The following is a 27,635-nucleotide window of genomic DNA, read 5'->3' on the forward strand; positions in this document are numbered from 1 at the left end:
CTGAAAAGATGGCTACAAACTCAGAAGAAGCGAAGTCCGTTCCACCCACGCTTCATCTCTGACGTCACTGCCCTCTTGGGTGTCCCGTTTTGTAAGTACCATCTCTGCCCAGTTGGGGGCAGTATGCGGACAATTGTTTGTGATCCTCAAAGAAGGCCTGTTGACTCGAACTGACCACAGGTTTGCGTCACTTTCTGCGTCTTGCACTGCGTCAGGTCAGATGTAAACAACCAGACGAAAGAGGTGCAAACGTGAAATAGGTGATGATGTTGTGTTAGTACTTCTAGTGACGGGTTGCTGAGGTTTCACGAAACAGTGTCCTGATTTTCAGAGGCCACCAGTGTGTGCTGTAAAATGGACATCTCATTCGACGAAACCTCACATCATTTCGAAACCAAGAGCTCCATCTAGTGGCCTCTGAAAATTAGCACACTGTCTCATGATGCCTCATATTCCCAACACTGCTTTGACACGCTTCAAAAACAAATTTGTTTCAAATATTTTTCTTCACTGAGGAATTTGGGATGAAAAGTAAGAAGGCTGTCGATGACAATTTCTGAAAAACATCCTGAGACTCCTCTTCCTGAAATGAATTCATGATGGCTGCCAGTTCTTTGCGAGAGACTTGTGTGGTGTTTTTGCTCACACGCTCAACTTTTAATGTGCTGCATCTCTTTAAACAGATGACATTCAAATGACAGTTTTTAATGTTGCCCGTCCTTTTTGTGCGACGGTGCTTAAGTACATTTAAATTGAGTCTGTGGGGAATATGGATCCGAACTGTGTCGGACTGAGGAGCCTTCAAAGAAGATTCCGCAGCCACTTCCAGCCCAGCAACTTCCACAAACATTGTGATGAAACTCTTTCAGGTTGAGTGGCAAAAAAGCAGCAATTAAAACACAAACGAAATGCACAGTGACTTGAAGGAAAATTCAGACTTTATTGAACATACTCAACATCATTATCAAATCTAATCATTTTATTTACAAAAACAATTCCTGACCCAATTGAATATGAACAGATTGACGGTGAGTTCCGTTTGGTCGCATTTAAGTAGCGTGATCATCGCTGATTACTGACCACACATTCCATCATGAAGTTTATTCAAAGAAAATAACGGCAAACAAAGTTATTTAAAAGCACTATGTTCCCATCCAACTGAAGTCAATAAAACAAGTCTTAAACAAGGGAAGCAGCTAGCATGGCTATTTTCCAGAGTACAAACATTTGGTTGCTTTACACTGAAGAGCTCCATCTTCTTCGTCAGTGATTATATATATATATATATATATATATATATATATATATATATATATATATATGTACAGTAATCTGTCTGGCTATGATGCGTACAAGATCAACAGCGACAACTCTGTATAGTAGCACTCGCAAAATAAATAGACGTCACCATTTGTTAAGCAAACAACACCACCATGTTGTATCAGAAGGACTCACGACACTTCACACTTGCAAGGCCGTATTTGGTCATTATCGGAAAACAAAGCCAAGTAGAAACGTCCAAAGTTGCAACACTCTGAAGTACGACAAAATTCCAGTATTATTCAACAGAAGTTTATGGCTGAAATTGCTAATAGTAAACACAGCGATCCTATTTTTATACTGAGAATATATTTCGTAACAGAAATGCTGGAATCCTTCCCCAGATGCTTGGATATGAAAATACTATTGCACATCATAAGCATAAGATTAGTTTGAAGATGGTAATAAAAAGCTAGCGATATGCTAAAGCTGTATTACGAGGGACAAACTTGGGATTCTTGTCTGAATGAAGAACCCTGGAGCACTTAGCATGGCGACTGGATGAATAAAACCACGTTCAATTCCACCAAGACCCAACTTGTGATGGGACGACCAAAATAAAAACCGGCGAGAAGTAGTTACGACGTGCATCATCATTTCTCCTGAGCTAACATTATTAGCATGTCAGTCATACGTAGTGATGGGCTGCTGAGACTTCATGTGTCCCCATGTTCAGCACTCAGTAGGTGGCGCTCTCGATTCAAAAATGATATGATGATGATGAGTTGTAGTGAAATGTTTCTCATACCCAAATTAGAGCCTTAATGCGGAGAGTGCCATCTAGGGGGCTCTGAAAACAAGGGCACTGTTTCATGAAGCCTCATCTGCCCATCGCGAGTTGTACGCCACCCTTCGAGGCTCGCCACTTGCCTTGTTACAGCGCACAGCTGTCTAGAGGCCTGTTCACAAGCGAGAGATGGAGTGTGAAATGAATAAAGTCACAAGGAGCTAAGCCAGCGGACACTTTCCTGGTGAGATGTTGTGACCATGTCCAACTGGGAGGAGACCTCAGGGCCGACCCATGACACGAGGGACAGATCATCTCTTGGTTAGCCCTGGTAAGGCTTCAGAGGAAAGGTAAGTTGGGCCTCTTTGCTCCAGCTTCTGCCCCCACGACACAACCTTGGTGGGGAATGGATAGAGATGCCCCAGCACTGATACTAAAGGCCCCCAACAGTTGGTCCTCATCACTTCATCCACTGACACCTATCGACTAGATCGACACTGAACAGCATCAGGTTTTCATTCTCAGCTCTGGCGGCCATATTTGCAGGTGAACTCCAGGTATTTCCATTCCAGCTTGTTGATCATTCCGATGTATGTTGGAGACTAGCTGCAAATCCACTTCTCTCGGACGTTGGAACACTCACTAAGAAGGATTCTGCAACGGGAGGCTTGAACAACAACATTCCCTTGATGAGGAATTTCTATCTCGAAGCTTTTTGAAATTGCTAATGGAAAATTTGAACCGGCATTGTCTTCAGTTGTCAGGCAACCTCAGACTCATGACTTGGTAAACTTTCCTCGGGTCCAAAACAAACAGTAAACAGATGAAAATAGCTTCTTAACAAGTCAAAGAAGAGCGCGTCGCATTAGTGGAAATGTCCTTGGAGTTTGCTTTTACTGACGGAGGGGACGCACGAACCTCTGATATGCAAATAAAATATCCACTAATGTCCCGGAATAACAACAGCTTCCTGGTCACTTAGTGAATGAAGGACACGGCGTCTGCACAGCACTGTCTTAAAGCTCCGACAGGAGACAAAACCATCTGCAACTGATTGTCTTTTTTATGAGTTTTCTTTAATAACGAACAAGTTGTTTTTTGTTTTCATTAAAAAATAGTTGACTACCCACAAGTGCTTATTAGGTGGTCACGAAAGCGCTGCAGACGATGTTTCGCAGCTCATCTACTGACGTTTTGATGTATCCAGACACACCATTTAAAGCAGGACCATCTCTCTCGTCCTAATATATTTGTTATTTCCATAAAACCACCACAACAAGGAGTCAGTGTGTGAGCGTTAGCTGGTGTGCTAGCAAGCAGCATGTGCAGAAATGCTGTGAAAATATTCGCAGGACTGAGCAACATTTTTGGTAATTACAGTCTGAAAAAGTCTGCGAGATCATTTTGTGTCCCATTAATAATTTCTTGGAGCGAAGTTCAGTTGCGTGTTGACTTGTTGTTTTAAGAACTTGCAGCTGTAGCATCCGTGTGACATCGTCCAAGGAATGCTCGCCATTTTCTTTTAATGAGTTTTTGGGATCAGTTGCTTCTTGATCTCATCTAGAATATCTTCAGTCCATTACCCTCTTCCTCTCGTCACATTCTCACCCGCAGCAACAGCTATTGTGGTGTCAATGGTTGAAATGAATGGTCTTATTTCGTCGTCTGAAGCAGTGTGTTCTTTAAAGTGAAAAACAGTTTGCGTCATCACATCACACTTTCTTGGTTAATTTTCCCCCTATGTTTGAGAAGCACTTTCATTTATCATAAAATAAAAGCAACATTTGAGGTACCTTTCCTTCCAAGTATATTATGATTTTAAACATTTAACGTATTCTAGGCACGTGCACAGATACGGCCATCAAAGGACTCGGGCACCTGCCGTTTTTTCCTTCAAGAAAAAAAAAGTGCCCTTTGTGTAGTAGCCCATTTTTTCCTTCATCTTACATTCCTTTGGAAAGGTTGCACACATCACTTCCACCTAAATCTATTTTGGTATCAAATGTCTCATTTTATTTTCAAGCCCCTCCCACTTTTTCCATCCTCGAACCACAGAAAAAGAATTTGCAAATGATCCTACATGAGTAAAAAAACCCACCATGTCAGATTTTTCATTTTTTTGCCGCAGCACATCATGTGACCAGAAGTCACAGAATTAAATTCTTAGAATGTAATGAAAAATCCCAATGGCAGTAATAATAATTTTAAGAGCAACTGGCTTCAGCACCTGCACCCCAAATGTCTGTGCACGTCCTGGATTTTCACTATTATTCACTGGCAAAGTGCCCAAGTTCAATTGTACACATTAGTTAAACTGAATTTCCTCATTTCTGTATCAATTTCCCCCGTTTTTTCCTCAACCCGTTGCGTTATTTTAACTACAAAAATGAGTATATTATGCAATATGTAGTTTCATTTTATGAAAGAACATAGAGTTATATCATTTTCAGTCCTCTAGAAAATACTCAAACCCACTGACTTAACCTTAATGTGTTGAAATCTTGTCTTTGGAATCTTGAAAAGAGGCGCTGCCTTCATCCCTTCTTCACTGGATACCATGTTAACACGCTGCTTGCATGTGATTTTCAAACATTTAAAAACAACATTTGAAAAGCAGCCAAGTTCTTCCTTGCTTCCTAACCACTTCGTGAAAAATGATATGATAAAGCCATTATTTGGTGAATGTGTGAGAACTTTGTGTCGGTTAATTCGTATGTTGACAGGACTGTAACATCAGGTCAAAATAAATGACAAGAAACAGGCCCATCTTCCCACTGAACCCTAAACCTCTGCCTGCCTCTGATAATAGTATGACTGAAGTGGCTTGAATAAAGTCAAATATTGTCCTCGCGAGTACCTGAGACCACACACTTCCGCCCAGTCGCTGGTGTCTCATGTGCTCCTGTAGGTCTTGATGATGTCTTTGATGGCGCTCCTGCAGATGGGGCAGCATGCGTTCGACATCTTCTTCAGCTTGAGTCCGCAGGTGTAGCAGAGACACATGTGTCCGCAGGCGTAGAGGACCGTGTCCACCATGTTCTCGTAGCAAATGGCGCACTCGTCGCTGAGCGAGGTGGAGCGGCACGGGAAGTTGGGAGACTCGGGGAGGCTGGAGAATGGAGAGCTGGGTGTCGTCCCTGGGGAGCAGACAGAAGATGGTGTGATCAAGAGAGAAAAAAGAAAACCAAATACTGAGACCCCAGAAACATTTATTATATACAACGTACTGAAGCAAAAAGGGAAAAAGCCTCTAAACAGACCTCCTCCCACCTGCATGGCAGCTACAATAGGACAGAGCAATTTTTGCACATCTGGTGCATGATTTTTTTGGAGCCCGTTTCCATCTCCCCAGCGTGAATTCTTTCTCTGGCCCAGACTGAAAAGGAGAACCCAACAAAGGAGTGTGCAAACCTGTAGAAGTCTGAGCCGTGTGGTTGGAGCTGAGGTTGATGGTGAACGCTTTGTCCATGTTTGGCTCAGGGGGGCCGCAGCAAAGCATTGAGGGAGAGATGGGGCTGCAGGGGGAGGAGTTGGCGAGCGACGGGCTTCGCTGGTCTGGGTTCGGAGACGAGCCTGACGAGACAGAGACGCCGCAAATCAGACTTCCTTAAGATTGAACTTCAAAAGATACCATTTTAAAAAGTTTGTTTTTTACTTTCGACCTGCTCGACTTACGTCCACCCGTACTTATGACCACGGCCAGCAGATGCCAGCAGATTCAACGTCTGGCACCGCAGCAGGTCGCAGCTCGACATCGCGTACGACAGTTACGACAGCACAGTGTCCCAGCATCTCGCTCTCACACAGTGATCTACCACTACAGTAGCATCTATAACCCTCGCTATTTTGAATGGCATTCGACTTTCGTCCAATCTGACTTACGACCGGTTTGTTTGATCCTGGTCATAAGTCGGATGTTACTTGTATATTTTTGGATTTAGCAATGTTACGTTGCGCCTGCCTGGATTTCAACACTAACTTTGTTTTCAGAGCTCAGTAGGTGGCGCTCTTAAAAACACTGAGAGGCTTCATTAAAATTGCTGTTCAAAGCTAATGACTATAGAGCAGAGAGTGACACCTATTGGTCCCAGGAAATGAGGACAGTGTGTCATAATCTCACCAACGTATTGGTTTACCCACATTGCTATGTCTTGTATTGCAATGTCGACGATTATGAATTGGTGGAATAGTTTCGAACTCTGGTGGCGTGGCGGGACTTATTTATCCAGATGATACATCCAGATGAACTGCTTATTCTGCACTCAGTGACCACTGTTACTGGAGATTTGTTCGGACCACTGAATAAAAATGCCATTGAAGCACTCATGTACTGCATTATATATGGCAGGGATAGATACTAGAGTCTGCATCCTCACTGTATGGCTGTACACCGACTGCACGGTGCGTCTGCGTAGGATAAATAAATCACCAAAGTAAAGACAAACTGTTGTCTACACGCCACTTTGTCCTCATTCGTCTCAGCACGTAAGCAGCCCTGGCAGCTCATCGTTCCAAAATAACAACCTGATCCATGTGGCTATTGTTGTTACGGTCACTTTGTCCGACACATCAGAAATACTGCCACACTTCACTGACACCCCCCCCCCCGGCTACTGGACACCAAGTCCTTTTATTTTTAGCCGTATAAATATACATATATACATACACACACACATATTGCACAGCACAATCCTGCTTCCATCACATATTTGTGAATGAAGAAGCAGTGAAAGAAAAACGACTCCCAGCTACGAGCGCTGCAGATTGAGGAGCACATAATCAAGCCATGAGTACGTCTTGATATCATCCCAAAATAATGAAATCAAAATTGACAGGGACAAAGTGACCATGTGAGAACCACGGCGTCCCATCTGCTCAGCTTCACGGGTTTGACAGCAACCGGCCACGACAGATTGTCACTTGCATCAGCGGTTGCATGTCTCCATGGCAACGCAACAGCGTGAACCTGCTGCGAGTGGGCGAGCAGACACGTCACAGCTGGAGTGGCTAATGACTTGGAGAACATTCGCTCTCCAAAGCATCAGGAGAGGAATTGAGATGTGAGGGTGGGGAGACACGAAGGGCCGAGGGGACGCTGCGTTCAGGGAGTGGACTGTGGGTGGAAAATCTCGGCTTCCTCAGCCTCCATGTTGTCATTTTTTAATAATGTTTATGGCATTACAGAGAAGATAAAGTCAACCTTGTCGTCACTGTTGTCACCATCATGGCAGGCAGATGACTAACAGACATGTTGCTGCTGTGATCTGACACCAGCAAATGTCGAAGATATTAATTTTATCTTATTCATGAACACAAGAGTGAGTCGTGATTTAGCCTGTGTAGGTGAAGCCTGCAGTGCCAGGGTCATGATGCGCTAACAACTAGCTGGAAATATATGCAAAGCTGCTGGTGTTGCTGCAGCACTGAAGTAGCAGAGCAATACTGTATGATGGAAATCACTAACAAACACAAGTTGCTTGTGCTTTACAGACGATTAATGCATCAGTTGTAATTTAGCTGAAGTTGATGTATGTGTTCTACACCACCAGTCCAACCACTGGCCAGGGGGCCAAATCTGTCCGGCCAAATTGATAAGAATGGCCCACAAGAACGAAACGCAACTTGTTGGTGCCAAGTTAAGGTCAACATAAAGCTGGGCACTTATTCGACTTATTGATTCATGTTCGTGGAAAATCTCTGTAATGATTATGTCTGCAGCATTAACCACCAAGCTAACCCAAATCCTGCAGATTCTATATACCATATTTATGCTATTTCATTTGCTTTCTTGAAAAGGAGATCTGTTTTTATATATTTTTTTCTATTTGTTCAGTAGAAGCAGTTCTTGTGTTCCAAAAAAAACAACAACAAAAAAACAAGTGATGCTAACATTAGCACCTGATAATTTAAATGAAGACTCTTTATAGTGTTCAGAAATTTGGCTACAGTGACACTACTGATCTACACAGTTTGCAATGATTTGCGATTGCTGATGTAGAAATTAATCATCATAGCGTAATTCTAACAAATATGAAAAATAATATGAGGCCAAGTCGTTGATGTGAAAGTGTAGATGAAGTGGGTCAACACATTGGCAATACTAAATGAGTGCTAGCATATGTGAAATCACCAGACTCGTACATCAGAAACGGTACTGGCTGACACCTCAAGACTGGATCAGTGCACAAGTGAAGAGACTCCCCTCACCACTTCTGTCAGAGATTTCAATCAACTAATGCTGCAGATGTGAAAAACATAAAAGCAATAACGTGTTGGATCTCCTTGTTTTCTAGTCAGAAGCCTGTGAACTTGAGGAACCTTTATGCCGTCTCGCAACAGCGAGGAAATTGATGTTGACAGGACTGATCCTGGCGGAAAAACAACGGAAGTTGGATTCATATGCAAATGTGTGACAAACTAGTGGATTGTTAAGTCAAAGAGCAGCCCAGAAGAAGAAACCATTTTTATAACTCGCAGGAAATCTGACCTCAGAAGTTCCAACTGAATATTTATCCTCTCATCTGAAACTGATTTGCTTTCCTCCTGGGATGCTCTTTTCTTGTTTGCAACAAAATAAAGGTGGATGTATTTGTTGCTGTTGGTTTCTGTTGATAATGAAATGGAGGACTGCAGTACAGTGAATTCCATTTGATGAGCCGTGAATATCGCTAAACACGTCGACCATAAGAGGGTGCTGTTGCTCAAAAAGAGTTCTGAAAAATCCTTAAATTGTTCAACTTTTCTTGAATGCCTTTGCCTTATCAAGCATGATGGCATTGCTGAGCTAATGGCTGCAACCGAAAACTTTCTGAAACAGAATATGGACTTACCTAAAATCCTGAGTTGGTTGAGCGTGTTGTGAAGACCGTAGAACATCCACAGTGGTCTGGAGTTGTCCACACACAGCTGCATCCCTGCACTGACGCCATTGTGGCTCACGATGACCTCCCCCTCTGAGTTCACCACAAACCCCAGGATATCTCCGTTGTGAAGGGGCACCGCCACGCGGCAGACGGCCCAGAACTCCTTGCGGTCCACAAGGGACTCCGGGTTCGATGGCAAGTCGCTGGGCCTGAGGGCAGCCGGGTTACAGGAGGTGACCCCGTAGGACAGACAGCCAGGCCGAGCCATGCCTGCGCTAACCTTGATAAAGACGGTCTCTGAGCAACGCACGGGTCGGCTTGTGAACACCAAAGTTCGGTCATCGCCGCGGTGGTCTCTTCGCGCCACCATGTGCTTGTCAAACATCGTGACATGAACGCCGTGGACGGAGTGGAAGTGCAGGTCAGAGTCCATATGGCTTGGAAGCAGAGAGCACTGCTGGGAGTTCTGGGAGTTTTGAGGAACATGGCAGGAAGAGGAACCTAAGGACTGCTCTTCCTCTTCAGTCTCCAGGTTCATCTCCTGCTGCTGCAGGCTCAGATCACACAGGCTGATCGAGAGACGAGGGTCTTCTCTGGCTTGCTGGACAGAGTAGAGTCTTCTGACAGCAAAGTTCCGAGGGTTACAGAAGTCTGGATTGATCATCTCGGTGTCTGTGGAGAGAGGGAGAGTTCATCGGCTAGGTCCACTTTTTTCCTTCATCACATTCACTGATTCAAAAACGGCAGTGTACATGGTGAAGGTGTACATCGAGAGTGAGTCATTTCCTCGCTTTAAAATACAAAAACTCAAAAAAGATAGGTGCTCCGAAAAGCAGCGCTGTACCAGGATACAATGCTAATTTGCAGATACTTCAATGCGCATAGCAGGCAGCACACCGGGCGGAGAGTGACACCAGCATCCCTGCGGTATTGAAAATGGCATTGAGGCATCAATGATACTATCGAGGCATCTGTAGACAAAATCAAGTATGAACAGAGGAGGAAAAGGGATTCTAAAGTCAAACTTCCTTTCTGATTTTAGCCTGACTCTAGATGATGTGCCGACTATGGCTGCGGCCTGAAAAATGAGAATACATGAACAAAAACAGAGACGACTGAAAGGAATAGAAGTCAAAGAACGATAACATAGAACAGCAGAGGACCTCCGGTTGTTCATTTCATCTCTGTTGAATATCACATGAATTGTTTAAAGCTCGTTATATTAAGGCTTCTTGAAAGCATTCTACACAGACTCCTGAACACTGCTTGGCTGCAGGCAGATCCTTTTTAACCCCTAATATAGTTCGGCTAAAGAAAGCCAAGCTTGTTAGTGCAGCAGTCCGGGGGCAAACTCAATAACAGTGACGACATTAAATCAAAACCCCATTTAGAATTCTCCACATGTGCGATCCTGCTTTGTTTTATATTCACCTCAAGTACACGAACCCATCAGGGTAAACACATTGTAGATTCTGTCTCCGCTAATTTAAAACATGTTCATCCTAATGTAATCTCTGCTAGAAGAAAGTAGCATGTGGCTGTACAGCGCAGACAAACGCTTTTTCTTTATGCTCCGGAACAGATCATGTTTTTCAGAGAGGGGGAGGGGAGGGGATGTAGCTGCAGGCCGCCGGAGCTGCATTACACTAATACAGGTTTATGTAACATTGAACTGAAGGCGATGCACATATAAGCTAAGGAAGACCATAAAGACATGCATTGCCTCCCACTCCGTCCATAGCCTCCGCTGGCTCACTGATCTGGGTTCCCCCAGCTTGTCTACACGCCTGTCTTCAGCCTTTTATTGTGGGGATTTTCCTACTACAAATACACTTCTGTTGAAGCCGACAGGTGTTTATAGGCCAAGGCAAAGCCCAAGGGTCAAAGTTTAATCATCAGCTGAATGATATGTGTACAGTTCTCTCGAGTCAAACTGTGAAGAGAGTTCAACGACTTGTGTGTCCAGGACTACAGTTTGCAGTGATCTGCAAACAATGTTACCAACTTTTAAGAACATATTTTTCTGCACCCAGACTTTGAGCGTTCATGTGCTGGGTTTCCCATGGAGGCGACCGACAAGAAGGGCGGGGGCATTAACTGGCAAAACATTCTCACTCCCAAGGTGTCAAATTGTGTCCTGTGTTGACGCATAAGTCAGCCTTCTGGAAAGATGCCACTTGGAACGTCACACAGGATGGGAACATTTTTAGTGAAACACCTCTATGTGGCAACAGAGAAAGCGGAAGGATGATGTTGCCGTCAACATCGGACGCAAAAGTCACTTCAAGACAATTGTTATTTGCCACCTTGGTAGTGAGATCTGTTTGGGAACAAGACAGGGATCAATTTAACAATAGAGCAAGACCCTTTGCCTGGGTTTCCTCCTCATGGGCTTATCGAAGCAATCTTTGAAATTCTCCCAATGGAAACTGTATGTACTGTAAAGATGTCATGAGAAGCCTCATCTCTTCTCAAATTCCTGACTCTTACTAGTCACCCAAACATTCCTATAAGACCACTTGCTTTGATGATGCCGCAGGTATACCACGAGTCACATACTGATGACTTAACTTGACTTGAACAGCTCATGTGGAGACAAAGTCGGGGGTGGTGTGGACATGTAGAGGGGACAGACAAAATGCACATCGGAGGAAGAATCTTACGAGATGGATATACAGGTAAAAGGAGAGGAAGAAGATGACTAATATGGTTAATGGATGGATGGAGGTAACGGTGGAGGTTGACCTCTGAGGGACATGCTCAAAGAAGAAGACACATCCTTGCTCCTTTTAGTTGGATCATATCCCACATGAAGACCATGATCCATAGGGAGATGTGATTTTCAGGTCACTCAGTTTCTTCCCAAAGGTCTTCCAAGAAATCTGTTCTATGAAAACTAGGAACAGGATTAGTGTGTCAGGTCATCATACCAACTGCTGAGCGCACGAAACCCCATTGTGAAAGGTATTTTGGCCCGGCTTTAAAGAAAGTTTTAGGTCTCTCCGTACTCCCCTAAAATTATTTTTGGAACTGATTTGAAAATCCAAACATATAACGCAGCAGTAGAGTGAAGGGTCATAAATCCCAGGAACTCCTAAAATAAGTGTAAAGAGTTTGAACATTGTTGAAGTACAGAGGTACATCTGAGATAAGCCGTCAGAGGACGCTGTACTTTGGTGGTAGATAATTCACTGCAAACAACTTTAAATCAGCTGCACTGATTTATAGGGTCTATAAACAACCGTATGCAGCTGTAGCTCAGCTCACTTCCCTCACGTATATTTACATAATGACCTCTATTCTTTCACGTGCTAGCATGTCTAGCTAAGCCTCCGGAGCGCAGAGAGTGGAAGGCATCCTGAAAGTGCATCACATGTCTGTCCCCACTGTCTACCACGCTCATAAATACCCTTTTCTAATTCTGCCGACTGTAAAATAGAAGCCACATGGGATCATCATCGCAAGACCAACAACAATGCCGCGTGTGTCTGTGTAGACAGTTGGCAGCAGACATCGCTGCAGTGCCGCTCGCTTTGGGAAGTTTGCCAAATTTAACACAAGCTAAAATTAGCCTGATCGGACATCTGAGTCGAGGATGAGTGGCATGATGGCTTAGTCCCAACCAGCTTTGGGTTTTCCCTCTTGGGAAGCAGGCGATGGCACAAGGAAGCAGGACAGAGTGAAAAATAGGGTGGCATGGATTTGGAAGAGGGAATACCTCACCAGCTTTATCACACAAAGGCAGCACATCTCCGGCCAGACGCTGATAAACTGCTTGAACTCAATTACTTCCTCAGTCAAGAGTGCCCCCAAGCAAGCATGAGACCCATAAGAATAGCAGTCTTATCGTCCTGAAGGTAAAGTTAGCTGACTTTGGAACACGACAGATAACTCATTTTCTTGCCATTACAATTTCCTCTGGTCTGTTTTGTGCTTGAGAGCTGAACCCAAGTTAACAGGAGAACCAGCCATGAATGCCTATAAAAACAAAACAAACATCTTTCCTCAGCTGTTTATTTTTATGCTAATCGAGGTACAAAAAACATTATCAAGCGTACCATTCCTCAGATACAACCGATCCCTTTGTTGGTGTGCAGTCCAGAGCCAAGTCAAATAATGAATCGATAATAATCAGTCCAGTTAGGGAGGAATCCAGTGTCCAAGACAAATAATTTTAGACTCATTTCAAAGAAACAAACTTGGAATCACCACAGTGATGATGTTTTTTTCAGACAACTGTCCACACAGAAAAGACTTTGTATAATGTACAATACATACATATAAAGAGCAGTTAGTCAATAAAACATTTGCATCGTGTACTTAATAAACCACCAGAACTATAAAAGCGGACCGCTTGTGCGGCCCTCTATGAGCAGATTTGTCTATTTTATCTATTTCAGTCAATATCTTTTTTTTAGCATTTGTAATATTACACACATCATTAATACTCAACATCAAATGTGCTCCATAGGACAGCAGGTGGCAGTAGCATTTCCATCTTGCAGGAGAAACATTGCACCAAAGCGGAGAGGTGATAAAAAGGATCGCAAAGGTGCACGTCACGGACTATGTCAGTTTTATTTTGGGGTCAAATTGTGGCAGTGAGAACAAGAGTGCGAGAACGAGATGCTTGTAGCTTTATGTCAGCTATCAAAAGAGGTGACAAAGATGTGTGATTTTTTTTTAAATAGGATCAACATCTGTTGTTATGAAGTGAGCGTTTTTCTCCCATTCAGTCAAGACAGTAACCACAACAAACCATTGTTTAGATCAGGGGTGGGCAAACTGTTCCACAAAGGGCCGCAGTGGGTGCAGGTTTTTGTTCCAACCAATCAAGAGGACACTTTTTCACCAACAGGTGTCTTAGGGGTACAATCACTCAGTCAGTCACCTCCACTTCATTGGTCAAACTGTGTGAGCTTGTTTGGTTGGAAGAAAAACCTGCACCACCACGGCCCTTTGAGGACCGGATTGCCCACCCTTGGTTTAGATAGTCGACGACTCGTGTGAAGAATTAAAATAAATATAAATAATACATAAATGTATATTGTTAAAACTTGTACAGTGTTAAATGTTGATTTGAAATTGAAGTTCTCCTCCCACTGTAAACTGTCCAAAGAGAATGATGATGACTAATGAACCCGTTTGCAACTAATTTAGTTGTAGTTTACAGTTGACTATTCTGACTAGTCATTGCAAGTGCACAGTAGTTGCAATACTAACAACTTATCATTCAAATGCTAAGTAATTAGCATTGCACATAAACACAGGTCATTTGGAAAAATAGTGTTTGAGAAATTTCACTTTGAAAATACAACCACAGGGACTCGGAATTGTGATGTATATTAGATCAATGTGGTACTGTTAAAATCATCATGAACTTTGAAAAGGCAAGCACAATTGCAAAGAAAGCACTGGCAACTGAAACACAACACAGCACCAAAGATGCAAGCAGCAAACACAAACGTCCATCACAACAAATAAAACTGCAGTTCAAGATCTTCAGGCAACGTTTGTTCAGAACGCCAATAAGAACCTGTTCCACGGTAGATTGATGTAAATGCCACTCTCCTGCAAGAGCAGACTTGTTTCTCGTACTTCCAATTATATCAGATTATTAAACATGGCATCTATTCAAACCTCACTAATCTCAACAGGCTCTTTTAAGTTTTGACATTTCTAAGTTCTCCAGTGGCTCTTCAACAGAACAGAATAGGAATTAATGCCGACTTTGAAATGCGAAAGTTCAAGTGTTTGAAGTCGCAGCAGCAGCTTGGAATCAGCAGGCAGGAGAACAATAAAGTGCTCAGCTCGATTGAACATGTAAATAAAGTCCTTTTTGTGTCACTCCACAGCAAAAATCCTGAGAGAAAAGTGCAAACAATCCACAGTGACAGCCCTCTTTGGGGTCAGTACTTGACCTCTTTGCTCTTGCTTTCGTTAGGACACAATCTCGACCTCTTGTTGAACGTTAATAAGTCCCGGAATGTTAAGAACACACGCCCACAGCACAGCGCGCGACCTAAACATCTCTGTGTGTGTTTTGGGTTTACATAGTCAAACAAGTCTCAACCCTCAGAGATAAAAACGGAACATCCCAACTGGAAAAACCCGTTCCTGGAAACCGAACATGACTTTGGGAAAGGAGGATATAACTGAAAAAACTGGCATCCTGTTTCAGTGTCACATCCAACAATGTTTAAAAAAAAAGTCTGTTTAACTGCCAAAACAAACAACGATGCTCCACCTGATCTTGCAACCAATCATCTGTGTCTGCGTCTGAGAAAACATCTTTGATGCAAAATATCTGATTCACAGTCACTTCCTTTTATAGTCTTATCTGCAAGATATTTGTCCTGAATGTGCAAGGAAGAGTTCAGTTTATTCCTCAACCCACTGGAACCGGATTAGGAGGCTTTTGGGGGGTTTAGTGAAGCTGCAACCTCTATACAAGGTCGGCTGCAGCAGTTGTGCATGCGCGTGTTAAAGGATTTGCATCGAGTATTTGGGCCTCGGGGCCAATTCAGGCCACTGTATGGGATGAGAGGGTGAAGTCACTGTCATGAGAAAGGAAGTTGAGAGGAGGTCCGTCCAAAAATGTAGTGTGCTTATCAAAGATTAAAACAAGAGAGGACCGGGGTGATGAGCTATTTAAGAGCGTCTCCAGTGAAGATACGCTCGGAAGAATAAGCAGGGCTGGACCCCAGCAACACCAAATTTACACTATACCGTACATCTTTTTTTCCCTGTATCACGCCACACTTTCACGACAGATTTTTTAATCCTACATAAAAGCTAACTTTATCACACATTCATTATGTGCATTACTTTCTGAGGTCTTAAATGGATTTTTGTCCCCTCTTCTTTCCTTTTTTCAATAACAATAACAATGTTCCATAAATGGGACCAGTTCGGAAAACTACTTTCACTCCCTGAGAGTTAAATGGCAGCAGAAAGAAAACGATTATTTGATATAATTTAAACACACTTAAAAAACAGCAAAGAATTATGATTTCTATTTTAAGTGTGACACTTTCACTTCTTGTTGATAATCTTTTTGGCAGCCTGAAATTGCCATTTTTTTGTAGACCGTCCACAGCAGTTTCCCATGTGACGACCCCTTTGGAAAACTACTTGCCTCCCCATGAGAGTTAAATGCCAGCAGGATAAATATAATTCTTTGATATCCGATATTTCACATGCTGCACAAGATTCCCAACTTGTTTATTTGAGAGTTCATCAAATTGAGTCTGTGATTTGGTGCCAGGTATTTTAGGAGGTCTGGCCCTGAACCATGGAAAGGAAATTGATCCTGATGTGACAAATGACTCGAGTGACGCCACACTAAACAGTTTGGTGGAGTCACAAGGACACTAGGTGTTAAGGAGGTGCATTGAAAGTAGATATGGCACGTCATTTTTTACTGGCTATGAGTCAGTTTTGGCCCCTGGTTCCCGTTTTTAGATGACAAATTAATCTCTGTTGTTTTGGTCAGTGATTAAGACAAACATCTGCCAAACAAACAAAGCAAGGCTCCCGGTGACGCCACTCATCTGTAAGATGTTAGGCTCCTCTCAGAAAGCCTCCCCTGCGCAGCCCAGTGCCCGAAACCTGACAAGCTCCATTACAATTTCTATTTTGATTTCACTGCAAATCTGTTTGTTGCAGTCCGCAGTGATTAACTCTGCTCTGAAGCTCAACAGCATGTCCAGAAGCGTTCATATGGGTTCGCAAAATTAAAACCAAACACTGCATGGAATCACTTGACACAAATCCCTCATTAATGGGCATGTAAGCCACAGTTGTGTATACGATGTTAAAAACCTGTGACTCTCCTCTGAAACAAATGGAAAATGAAGCATACGGTCATCGTAATATCAACTGAAGCTAAGAATCAAAACAGCTTGATACATTTCATGAACATGTCGATGGTCTATTCCTGTTAGCGCCAAACAAACTCAGTATGCATGTTAAATTAAGCTACATATTACATTTATTAATTCAGTTATCATTTGCTTTTACCTTAGCTGTTTTGTTTCACAAGTTGTCGCTTAAATTATAATTTAAAGGTAAAAGTTATTTTAATGTAACTATGCATACAAATACATCAGTCATATAAATTCGGTCATATAATCTTGACATGGGACTATTAGAAAATAGCCTTCATCAGAAAACCATTGCCTCAGTTTCTAACTTCAAGAGTGAAGATTGTTATCTGACTCTTTAATCGTAATATTGTTTGTATATGAGACCAAACGACAAAGCTGGTCAGATTGTACAAAGACTGCCACAACTGAAAATGTCCAAACTCACAGGAGCAATTCAAATCAAGCCCACATCCAAGGGTGCATTCCAAAGAAGCCATGTCATCCAACAGATGTTATATTTCCCATGATGACTTTTTCGACTATTGAGGCTGAAATGGCCATATTCCGAGAGCGCAAAAGGTCACTTCTTTGACCCTGTTTACAAGCTTTGCAGACAGAAAATAGGAAAAGGGCAAGGCAATAATAGAAGTGTTCTTTGTTCTTCATCTGTGTTTTACTAGTCCGGACCAGTCAGGAGTTGATCTTGGCTGGTCTTTCTGAGTATTGTGTAACAAGAACGGATATACAATATGAATCTGCTTGACGATCACCCATATGTTCTGTCCTTTGGAGCAAGAATGTGTCTTCTTGCTGGCCCTCCGTGATAGTCGAGCTAATCCAACGGTCCGTGGCCGGTCTACTTTGTGTGGGGTTTAAAGGCTCCTTGCGATAACATTAGTATCTTCTTTATCGACTGACCTCTTGTTTGTATTGTGTTACAAAGGACTCTAACTAGCCACATGCTACGTTAGTTAGCATGTAGTTAGCAGGCTTACCGCCAGGTTTTTGAAAAGCTTCTAGCATTGATGGCAATAAAATTCTTTTTCTAAAAACATTTATTCTTTTAAGAAGTGATAATAATTGAAAGCATGGTGGATTTCACGTGGTGCTCCACGATTGTTTACATGTATCGCAAGTTCTGGAACAGGAACTAATTAGAAAACCTTGTCTATTTTTATATATCATCAAAGGTGAAATGGTGAAAACAATTTGGGAGAAGGCAACGAAAGGTCTGAAAAAACATCCAGAATAATCTTTGAAAAGTTACCAGCCGGACCGTAATGGTCCCACTGACCTGAAGTTGCAGGCTTCAATATCCTCAGAGAGGACACCTTGGAACGGGACTCGTAATTTTGGGAGAAGGACTTTTAAGTGTCTATTATCAAGTGAGAATTTCCAGTCCTCAGACGAGAAGGACATTTCACATGATTAATTTGAGAGATTAGCATATAGAGAGGTAATATAGCATAAAAGAGAGAGCCGGACAAGAGTGAAACAGAGCGACGGGCTGTAACATGATTCATGGTTTAGAGCAATCCTGCCAAAAAATATGAGCTGAAGGAAATCACTAAATGTTTATAATACGGAGACATTAGCGTCTGGTTGCTGTTCTCCCTCGGCGTTCCTTTTCTTTTCCTGCCTTTGGCAGCAGACTGACGTTTGATAGATGACTTTGCATATTGTTATTACCATGCTGGATTTCCCCTTTATTGTTTTTGGAGGGTTCGGGATGTAAGCAGCGAAGCAGAAATCAAACACAATCGCGCAATGCAGATTTGTGGTACTTTGGGGTAATCACACCCTTCATGCGTATCGCGCTGCTTCCATCAATCAAAATTAACTGAATAGTTTAGCTGGTCTGTGCACTCGCTTGTTAAAACCCAGCAGACAAAACTGAGACATTATCTCAATGTGTTTTCCAGATAAAACTTCATTAAAAGCTTCATCTCTTCTACCTAACCCTCTGACCTCTGAAACCTCTGCATCCACGAATCAAAAGAAGCTTGTGAGACTCCACGTAACCTGTGTTGACAAGTGGAACAATAAGCAGGATCCAGGCGAAAGTGAGCTGCTCCGATACTGCACCAAAATAGACACAAAGAAAGGAAAAGTGCAGCACAATCATGGTGTTTGCACAAAACACAGCGGTTTAGTTGCCTGCAGCTATCTCTTCATCTGCTGACAAAACAGGTAGGAGTCAAACCAACAGCAATCTCCAGCTGCTCGGAGAGACATTTCAGTGGGAAAAATCGTTTGGCCTGTTCGTAGCCAGTGTTTTCCTCAAGAAGTAAATCTCAGGTTGATGTGCGCAACTTGTCTCGCGGCTCGAGCTGCAGGAAAATCATTACTCCGCTTTATGAGTCAGTCCGATCTTCAGAGTCCGTACAATGATGATCATTATTATCAGTCGGTCAACAGAGTCGAAAATACGTGTTGTACTCCCTGCCAGCATTATAGAGTCACTGAGGAGTCGTTAGCCTTTGAGCCATTGATTTCAAAGTAGTGTTGCTTCACAGTGCTTCTCAGACTTAGTTGGCGACCATGTACCTTCCAGGGCTCAAGGACACTTTCCGCTTCCATTGCAATGGCACGCCCCAGGATCAATTCAACTGAGTCATCAAGTCCTTTCAAGTCACTAACAACACCACAATTGTCAAGCTTAAATTTTGTTGACCTACTTCACAGCATTTAATCCTTGTTATTAATGTATTAATATAATTGTATGATACAGCCATTTCTAATTTACTATTAAGAAATGTAAAACAAATAAAGGTAATTATGTTATTGACCTTCTTCTGGTGCCTATCTGAGTCACTTTGTTTACCTGGTCAGCAGTGTGTGTGACTCGTGTCTGAAGGTTCATTTTGTTGCTTAGATGACTAAGACACTTCAATTCAATGGCCCAGGACATTGGTGACACGCTTTTGAGTCAAAAGGATTCATGAGTCCTCGTGCTTCCTTTCGAGTTTTGCAAGAAAATTCAAGCCCATTGATGCATGTTTGTCGAAGATGTATGAAATGCATTCTATGCTAACTGATTTGTCTTATGAAAACCTGACCAGTCGGCAGGAACTCCAGTTCAGGATAACTTTGTTGTAGTCACCGGTTTCTGTTTGAAACAAACTCGGATGTCCAGTTGTGTGATCAACAAATCCGATGTTAGGTGAATGTTTATAGCTATTCAAATAGCATGACATCTCTAAGCATTTTTCATCTTTTGCTGTCATAGAGGCCAAAATCTTGGTGGCCAAGGCAATAAATGAAATTAGAAATTTTATTTTAACATCAAACTAACATGCTAAACAAAGTGAATTTGATTTGAAAACCTTTTGGGTTAAATCAGAGGACATTTTATATCCCAGCAATGAAGCTTAAACATCTGGAGTTCCCCTAGAAATGTCTTATCGTGTTCCAATCCTCTGGTGATCAAATTCAACCTCAAATAATGTCTCCAGCTATTGAAGAACATCATTTAAAATACAATCTTTCATGCAAGGAATCTGTGTTTCTGACATTATTAGCATGGTGGAAGAAGTAAGCAAGACGAGTGAAGTTAGGTTCACCATGTTTTCATGACTTTGTTAGGCTTGCCTGGACGACTCGCTCTCCCTCATGCGACGCGTATTATCAGGATAAAACCAACATCTATGTTGTTGCTAATTTAATTCAGCAGGTATCTCAATAGTATTTTTTGCTTACGAGACAAAAGCTTACTTCAGCACAAATTTGTAACTGTGTTACTGTCTCATGAAAATATAGATCCACAGACAAAGCTCCCTTTGAGAAAAAAAGGCACAAAGGGCAAAACTCCAAGTAGGTTTGGCTCAAGAGAGGAAATATGTGCTTGACATTTAAAGGCCAGTGGATATGAAAGATGCTTTAAGGTCTGATGTCATATTTCTGGCTGTATTATTGATCAGTTTTGCCATGCATAGGGGCAAATATTATACATACAGTATATGATTTCCTTTAAATAATATAAACATTTGTAAATTCTCATAATTGTCACTTTTTGAACAAAAATGCTTTCTTAATTCTAATATTGTTACATTCGCGCAATGATTATAATCACTGTTGTCATAATGAGGATTTGCATAACAATACAGAATAAAATAAGGTATTACACTGGTCTTCAATGTGATTCAAATCTTTTTTTTTTTTAAATAAATCTAAACATGTCCCTTTTAATATACATGAAAGCGACTGGTGAGACAGGCCAAGATAAATGTCTTTTCACTGACATTTGTTTAGGCCAATGATATTCAAAATCACCTTGTCTCATGGTGTCTCTCAAACAGTTCACTCTGTCCCCTGAGGTGGAAACACTCGGTGACATCCCGCCTGGTGTCTGTTAGCCTCCAGCAACGTGATGCTCTACACCGCTAATATATCGCAAAGTCGTGTACCGAGATGATTGATGTCACCGCCGTCGTCTTAATCACCTGAGAGCGACACAGTCTCGCCGCAATCTGTCAGACATTTTGGATCTTTCTCTAATGACTAGAGTGAGACGGGCTGCAGATGATGTTAGCTGACGCCGGCCTAACGGATCACTAGCATTCTGGCAGTGATTAAGTGACTCATCTGCATCCAGTCAACAAACTCCCACTGGAGGATCTTGCATCCATCAAAAGATAGCGTTGGCTTCTCTGCTTATCTAACCTGGAGGGAATCCATCATACCTGTACGGAACGATGGATGTTGTGTACTTGTTCCAGAGCACTACCGGCGAACAAGCAAACAAAGTTTGCCGCAGTACATGCGTAATGAGAATATTGTGATATAGCGACTTCGCCTGCGGAACAATAAACCTGTCGCATGTGTATTTCACTTTTGGCAAATGAGCTTCCCGTTTACGATTTACAAAATATGTCAGCCGCAACCGCAGGTGGGACCCTAAAACAGATGTGTTCCACAATCCAATCAGTTTATTATACTAATAAACCTCATTTAATATCACTCCAAGAATGTATGACCATTCATTTAATAGTATAATTATGAACAAATTAATAAGAATATCATTTAAACAATGTAAAGTTTGTCATCAGTGCCACCACAAAATAAGGAAATTGTAGTCTAATTATGGTGTTACGTTCCGCACTCTGTGCTCTTATTCTTTGTCTTTTCCGCGTGCTTTTATTTTGTAAACCCCCTGTAGTTTCCTTTTCCTGTGTTCCATCCAGCTTAATGGCAGCGCAGCTGGAGCTCATCCTGTCATCAACTCTGCTGTGGATATCACCTGGCGAGCTCCTGGCTGCTAGATGGTCACTTCGTGTCACTCTGTAAATCTCCCAAGTCTAACCTTCCTCGTTGTTGTTCTGAGCTTTCTAGATTTTTGTGCGCGCTTCAATTTCTCTTCAGCCGCTTCCTGAGTTTCGCTTTCTCCTTCTTGCTCCGCTTCTGTTTTCATCTCCTCAATTCCTTAGCCAGACCGCATGAGTGTTCTTAAACTCACTTTTCATTTATCGATTGCTGTAGATTTTTCCTGCGTGTGAGTTTGAGTGTTTCTCCTCCACGTAGCGCCTCGTGAGTTTGTATCCGAGCGTTTTTGTGTTCTCCCTAGTTTTGAAGGTTGAATCTAATTCACCTCTCTTCTGTTACAGATTTTTCCCCAGTCCCTCTGTGTATTTCCCGGTTCGTGTTTTGGCTCCGGCGCCATCAGTTCCTGTCTTTGTCGTTTGTACTTGTGATTATTGTATTAAATTTCTTAATTTAATCTCGTTGTCCGTGCCTTCTGTCAGCCTGCGATCACCTGCACCTGGGTCACTTCCTAGGCAATTATGACGTATGGATATGTTGTCGGAAAACTAGCTTGACTGCTGTAGCTATGGCTAGTTCAGTCCGTCCGAAGCTATAACAGATGTGGAAAAGCTTGGCCCCCCACTTCCAAAAATTGCACTTCTTTTTAACTCAGTCATTGCTATTTCTCTTTTTGGTACCTACTTGATCAATGTTTCTTCCTATAAATAGTAAATTAAATTAAGTATTAAACATGAAATTTTACTCCTAAAAAGAATCTAATTAAACAATTATTCTTGTCCCTCAAAATAAACAGAACAAAGTTTATAAGATATATAGCGTTTATATACAAAATGAAACAATATATTATCAAATAAAATAAAGTGTATAACATCATCACCTTGTTTCACAGTGCTACAGTCTTGTTTCATATGGTTCATATGGTCCCGCACAACAGTCACAGTCGAGTCCATTGTGCTACTAATCTACACTTCAGACTTGAGGTTAAATATACAAGTCACTTACTGCCAATGTAAACAATCTCAGCCACATTCAGCCTCTAAATAATAATAATTATAATTATTATTATTATTATGCCACCTCACAAAGTAATATTGGTAGCATTAATCCTAAAGAAGCAAGTCAGCTAACCACAATGCCATAGATGCTGCAGAGTACAGTATAAGTCGAGCCGGGCACTTGATGGTTGCAGCACTCTTGCAGTGACGTAAGACATCTTTCTTAAACTGCATGTGCGGCATTGTTGGTCTGAACCACCCCAAGGCTCAGTCGGACTCCTGCTTCAGACTAATTTAGCCATCTCTCTTACGCAACAGCATCTCAGCTTTCAGTCCAGTCCAGCTGATCTAAGGATCACCTATGACTCGCCCACCAAAGGAAACAATGCTGCTCTTGAATAAGATGCGTGCAACGTTAGAAGAAACAAAAGGAGTCGGAGGGAAGTAACTCAGGGGAGGCAGCGCAATTGAGATGACATTTCAGCTTTGATGAAAGATTAATACGACATGTAAGGCCTGAAATATCTAACACAGTGGAGTGTGTGTGGGAGAGAGGCGAGAAGAATAAGACCGGCTTGAATAAATTAGCTCTCTCATCATTAGTCATTGGTTATTAATTACAGTGTCAGGGTTTTAAGATGCAGACTTCAATATCCTAATGGGCAGTTTGTTAATTTAGGACAGTGTTGCGCAGCATTCATTATTAAGGGAGTCATTACACCGCCCTGACACCTAAATTTAATCCACATCATGAAACCAAGAATGAAACTTAATGTAGCACAATGGATGGGCAGTTGTATAGAGAGGGATTACTCAATTTAAACAGTGATATTCAACTATTGTTTTCCAAATCAGCCTCTGGATTTTCTGAAGTGAATCTTGTTTAATCAGGAATGCAAATTCGATTTAAAAATAAATAGCATGTCAACTGTCATCAAGCATGTCAACTGGTTTTGACACAACTGTCTAACTTTATGGCTATGGTTGCCAGAGGAAATGCACAATTGGAGGCATCTTTATGACATCACATTGTGAACTATTCAGTGACCAATAATACAATCTTAAGTGTATAATGACCTACAGTTACATATAAATCTGGCCTGGTTTCATTTAGATTTTACAGAAGAATTGTTTGAAAATGGGCTCGGAGTCAGTACTTTCTTCTCCTTGGCTGTTGTTTGCCTTAACTGCAATCTAAACCTGCACTCCGGGCCTATTAGGGATGCTCCCATCATGATTTTTGCAGCCACAGTCTGGTGAATCTCTTGAGACTTTACTTTGTCCATGGAATATTTACCTACTGCTGCTTGTAGCGGGACACGGAGACAGAGAGCACTGCATTTCTGAAAGTTTCCCCTCCGGACCTTTTCAAACGTTTCAGATTTTGCTGCATCCGTCTCCAAAACGGCGACGGATTTGGTCGTTTCCGACCGACCTGGTCATCAAGCTCGGTGAAATTAATAACTATTTCTTGGGCAATTTGCTTCGCGTTCTGAATGTCACGCTCGGACCGACAGGTGTTGCTAAGCGCTAGCTGCACTTACAGCCTGCTGCTGAGGAAGCTGCGGTCTCACTTTCACGAGCCCCTAAAGCTCTCCCTGCTTTAAATGGTGTATTTTATTGTGACGCACTTCCCTGCACAGCATTTTCCTGTGCATGTGCTGTAGGATGCAAACTTAACATGCCAGATTGAAAGAAGCTGCACAGCAGACATGCAGCTACTGAGTGAGCAGCGAGCAGGGAGGAGCGGACGCATCACAACCAGTAGGGCTCCGTCAAAGCGCCAGCTGTCACACGTGATCGGCAGTTGTGATCGGCAGTGACAGGTAGTGATCCACATTCACCGATTACACAGAAATCGGCCGATCATGATCGGTGACCAATCGATCTGTGCATCCCTACCTGTGAGTGCTATTGCTTAACATTACTAGCAAGTGTGGTAAGACTTGAAAAAGTTCTAAAACTGAAACTTTATGACTCATGCTCAAAGCCTTCTAATTGAAATAAAATCACTGTGAATCACTTTCTAACTTCAAAAACACTCAAGCTCCCTCCAAATTTGGTTTGGCTCTAAGTGAAGGCGTCCATGCTGCTGCACATTCAACGGATCCTTCTACCGTCATGTGTGCCTTGGAACGCTCTCATTTGCCTCCAGAAACCGTAGAATTTCTTAAATCACTCCAACTGTTCAGGTGGCAAAGTGCTTCGAGTAACTCTCTAAGCACAAAGTCCCAGCTCTTTGCTTTCAAATGGTGTTTGAATTAAAGCTAGCATTTATGAGGCGGTATAGTTATTTGCAATGTGTATGTTATACCTTGTTGGCTGCAACGGGCTTGTCAATAACCACTTTAATATTTGGGAAATAAACTAGCCTAAAAGTCCAACTATTACCCCCATCTGCATTTGGGCCACAGACATTTTGAGTCAGCCATTTATCTGACAAACCTATGAGCTATTATTAGTGTAATTCTTTGTCATTAGCTTTACCGCATCGATTATAATCAGTCTTCAATTGATTCTCTGGTTGTGGGCTGCAGAAGAACAGTGCCAGTGATGCGTGCCGACCACCGCGGTGCCCTCTTTTGCATTTAATCCATGAAATATTTAGGGCACCGGAGTTATTCCAAACAGGACATGATCACATGCTGCTTTAAATACCGGGGTGACAGCTGAGTCATCTGACAAGTGAGGTAGTTGCAGCTTTCAAGAAAGCCTGTTGTATTCGGGGAAAGCACACTTCGACCTTCCCTGTCTCAACTGAGAAAAGTACCTTTTTTTCCCCCCAACCACCAGTCTGGGCTGCTTATCTCGAAGCGAAATCAAGGTCACTGAAGCGAGCTATTCCCTCCACTCCACAAAGCTTATTCACAGCTCCATGCTCCATTTGTTTCCTCTGCTAAAAACAACTGGTAATTCCCACCTGGAGATTGTGTGATAATTTGACAACAACAGGTGAAATCTGGCTCAGTCAGCTGGAGCAGCATTAGCTCCATTCCCCGATCTCAGCGTCATTAAGAGGAAAAAAAACACAGCCTTCTGGTGGGTGAAATATTGTGCCAACTCACCAACACACAGCGCCACACTTTGATGAGCCTGCCCATATTTGGGAGTCGACTGCCAATACGACACCGTCGAGATCGACAGAGCTCGTGATTGACGACTCTCTCACAAAGTGAAGTGATTCAGCTGAGAAATAAATGCTGCTAATCATTGACATTCATGCCTAGTTATTTCAAAGACAAACTTTCACTGCCATATCAGTAATCCTCATTTCATCTAATACTGAGAGGTTCCCCGCACTGTATTTTTAAGACCCTTTTCTCTCAGTGTAGCGTAGAAGTTGGATGGCATTATCAGTGACAATGCTAAAATTGGTCGCACTTATCAAATGGCAAGGGATCATCAAATAAACAACAAGAATTGAGAGTTTATCGTCATCAATATGAAGGCTACATTTTCTAAGTTTATTCTCCAGGTGTACATCACACTTAATACTTATGCTACTCGCAAACACCCATTCTCAAGGCGTGAAATGGCGACTGTTTTGAGGTGACTTTTTGGCTTGACACCGAAATCAGCCTTCGGCTTTCCATGGGTTTTTCACTGGAGTAAGAATTTTCCTTTCACGTGTAACACTCCAAACGTGGGGGTAGAGACGTGCGTGGCGGAGATGATCGGAAACTGACTCTAGCCTTATGACGTAGAAACGGCAAATGTCACCATGACTAAAACAGTGTTTGAGACGATTTATATATAAAATGTCAGTGCAGTGTGCAGCACAAAAGGAGCGTAATCCCATAGCTAATGCTAACTCCGCCCTCAGTCCTTCTCCATGACGCACTACAGACGGCATCAGGATATGGCGTAAATATTTCATGCCTCAATTGAAAGCGTCAACATTAGACACAAAAGCCACTTAAAGATAATTGCTATTTGATGCCTTGGGGTGGGAAAGGTGTTGGCGAATTATTGATTGTTGGTTTCCAACTTCAGAAAAACTGGGTCAGACTGAGGGAGGTGGGTCTAAAACCTACACATTTTTCACAATTCTACTGCCATGTAGTCAGAATAAATCCAGGAGACCTGTATATACAGTAATTGTCGTCTCAAAAAGGTTGACAAAGTTAACATTGCATTGCTGCAGTACTTAGTTTCACTTTGAGCTTGCACCCCCCCATCTGTGTGGCTGGAGCGACCAGCACTAAAGCACAGGTAGGCTCCACAGCTATGGAGGAGTCAAAGTCCCAGATGCATGCCTTATTACACTGGGGCATATTATAAATACAGGAAACCTCATGCGTCTCTACTAACGGTGTGTTCCACTTTCAAAGTCGTAGAGGAATGACATAACACCCAAGTCAACTTGCTCATGTTCCACTTGCATCCCAGCAGAATATTTCAAAAGAAGTGTGTCCCTAGCATCCTTTTGTATTCCCATGCAGCGGTTGGAGGGGCGACATCTCGCTCAGATATATCCTGCAATTCTTCTGTCAAAATATACCCCAGCAACAACCACTTTACACTGCAGTTGATCTACCAAAATTACAGAAAGAGGCAGATGCTAAATTAGCTCCTCGCACAAGAATTTTTATTCAACAAT

At 42.3% G+C, this 27,635-nt stretch overlaps 1 protein-coding gene across 1 annotated transcript in view; it reads right to left on the reverse strand.

The window, feature by feature from the left end:
* Nucleotides 1–931: 931 nt before the first annotated feature.
* neurl1ab (neuralized E3 ubiquitin protein ligase 1Ab) overlaps nt 932–27,635 on the reverse strand; it is a 40,965-nt gene continuing 14,261 nt past the window's right edge. Inside the window, exons 5-7 of the mRNA XM_053874903.1 lie at nt 8,878–9,582; nt 5,459–5,620; nt 932–5,184 (exon numbers count right to left, since the gene is read on the reverse strand). Coding sequence (XP_053730878.1) covers nt 4,940–5,184; nt 5,459–5,620; nt 8,878–9,582 — 1,112 coding nt within the window. The 3' untranslated portion in view covers nt 932–4,939. The remainder of the gene's footprint in view (nt 5,185–5,458; nt 5,621–8,877; nt 9,583–27,635) is intronic.

The sequence above is a fragment of the Synchiropus splendidus genome, chromosome 9 (genome assembly GCF_027744825.2).
Source record: "Synchiropus splendidus isolate RoL2022-P1 chromosome 9, RoL_Sspl_1.0, whole genome shotgun sequence".
NCBI classification, from domain to species: domain Eukaryota; kingdom Metazoa; phylum Chordata; class Actinopteri; order Syngnathiformes; family Callionymidae; genus Synchiropus; species Synchiropus splendidus.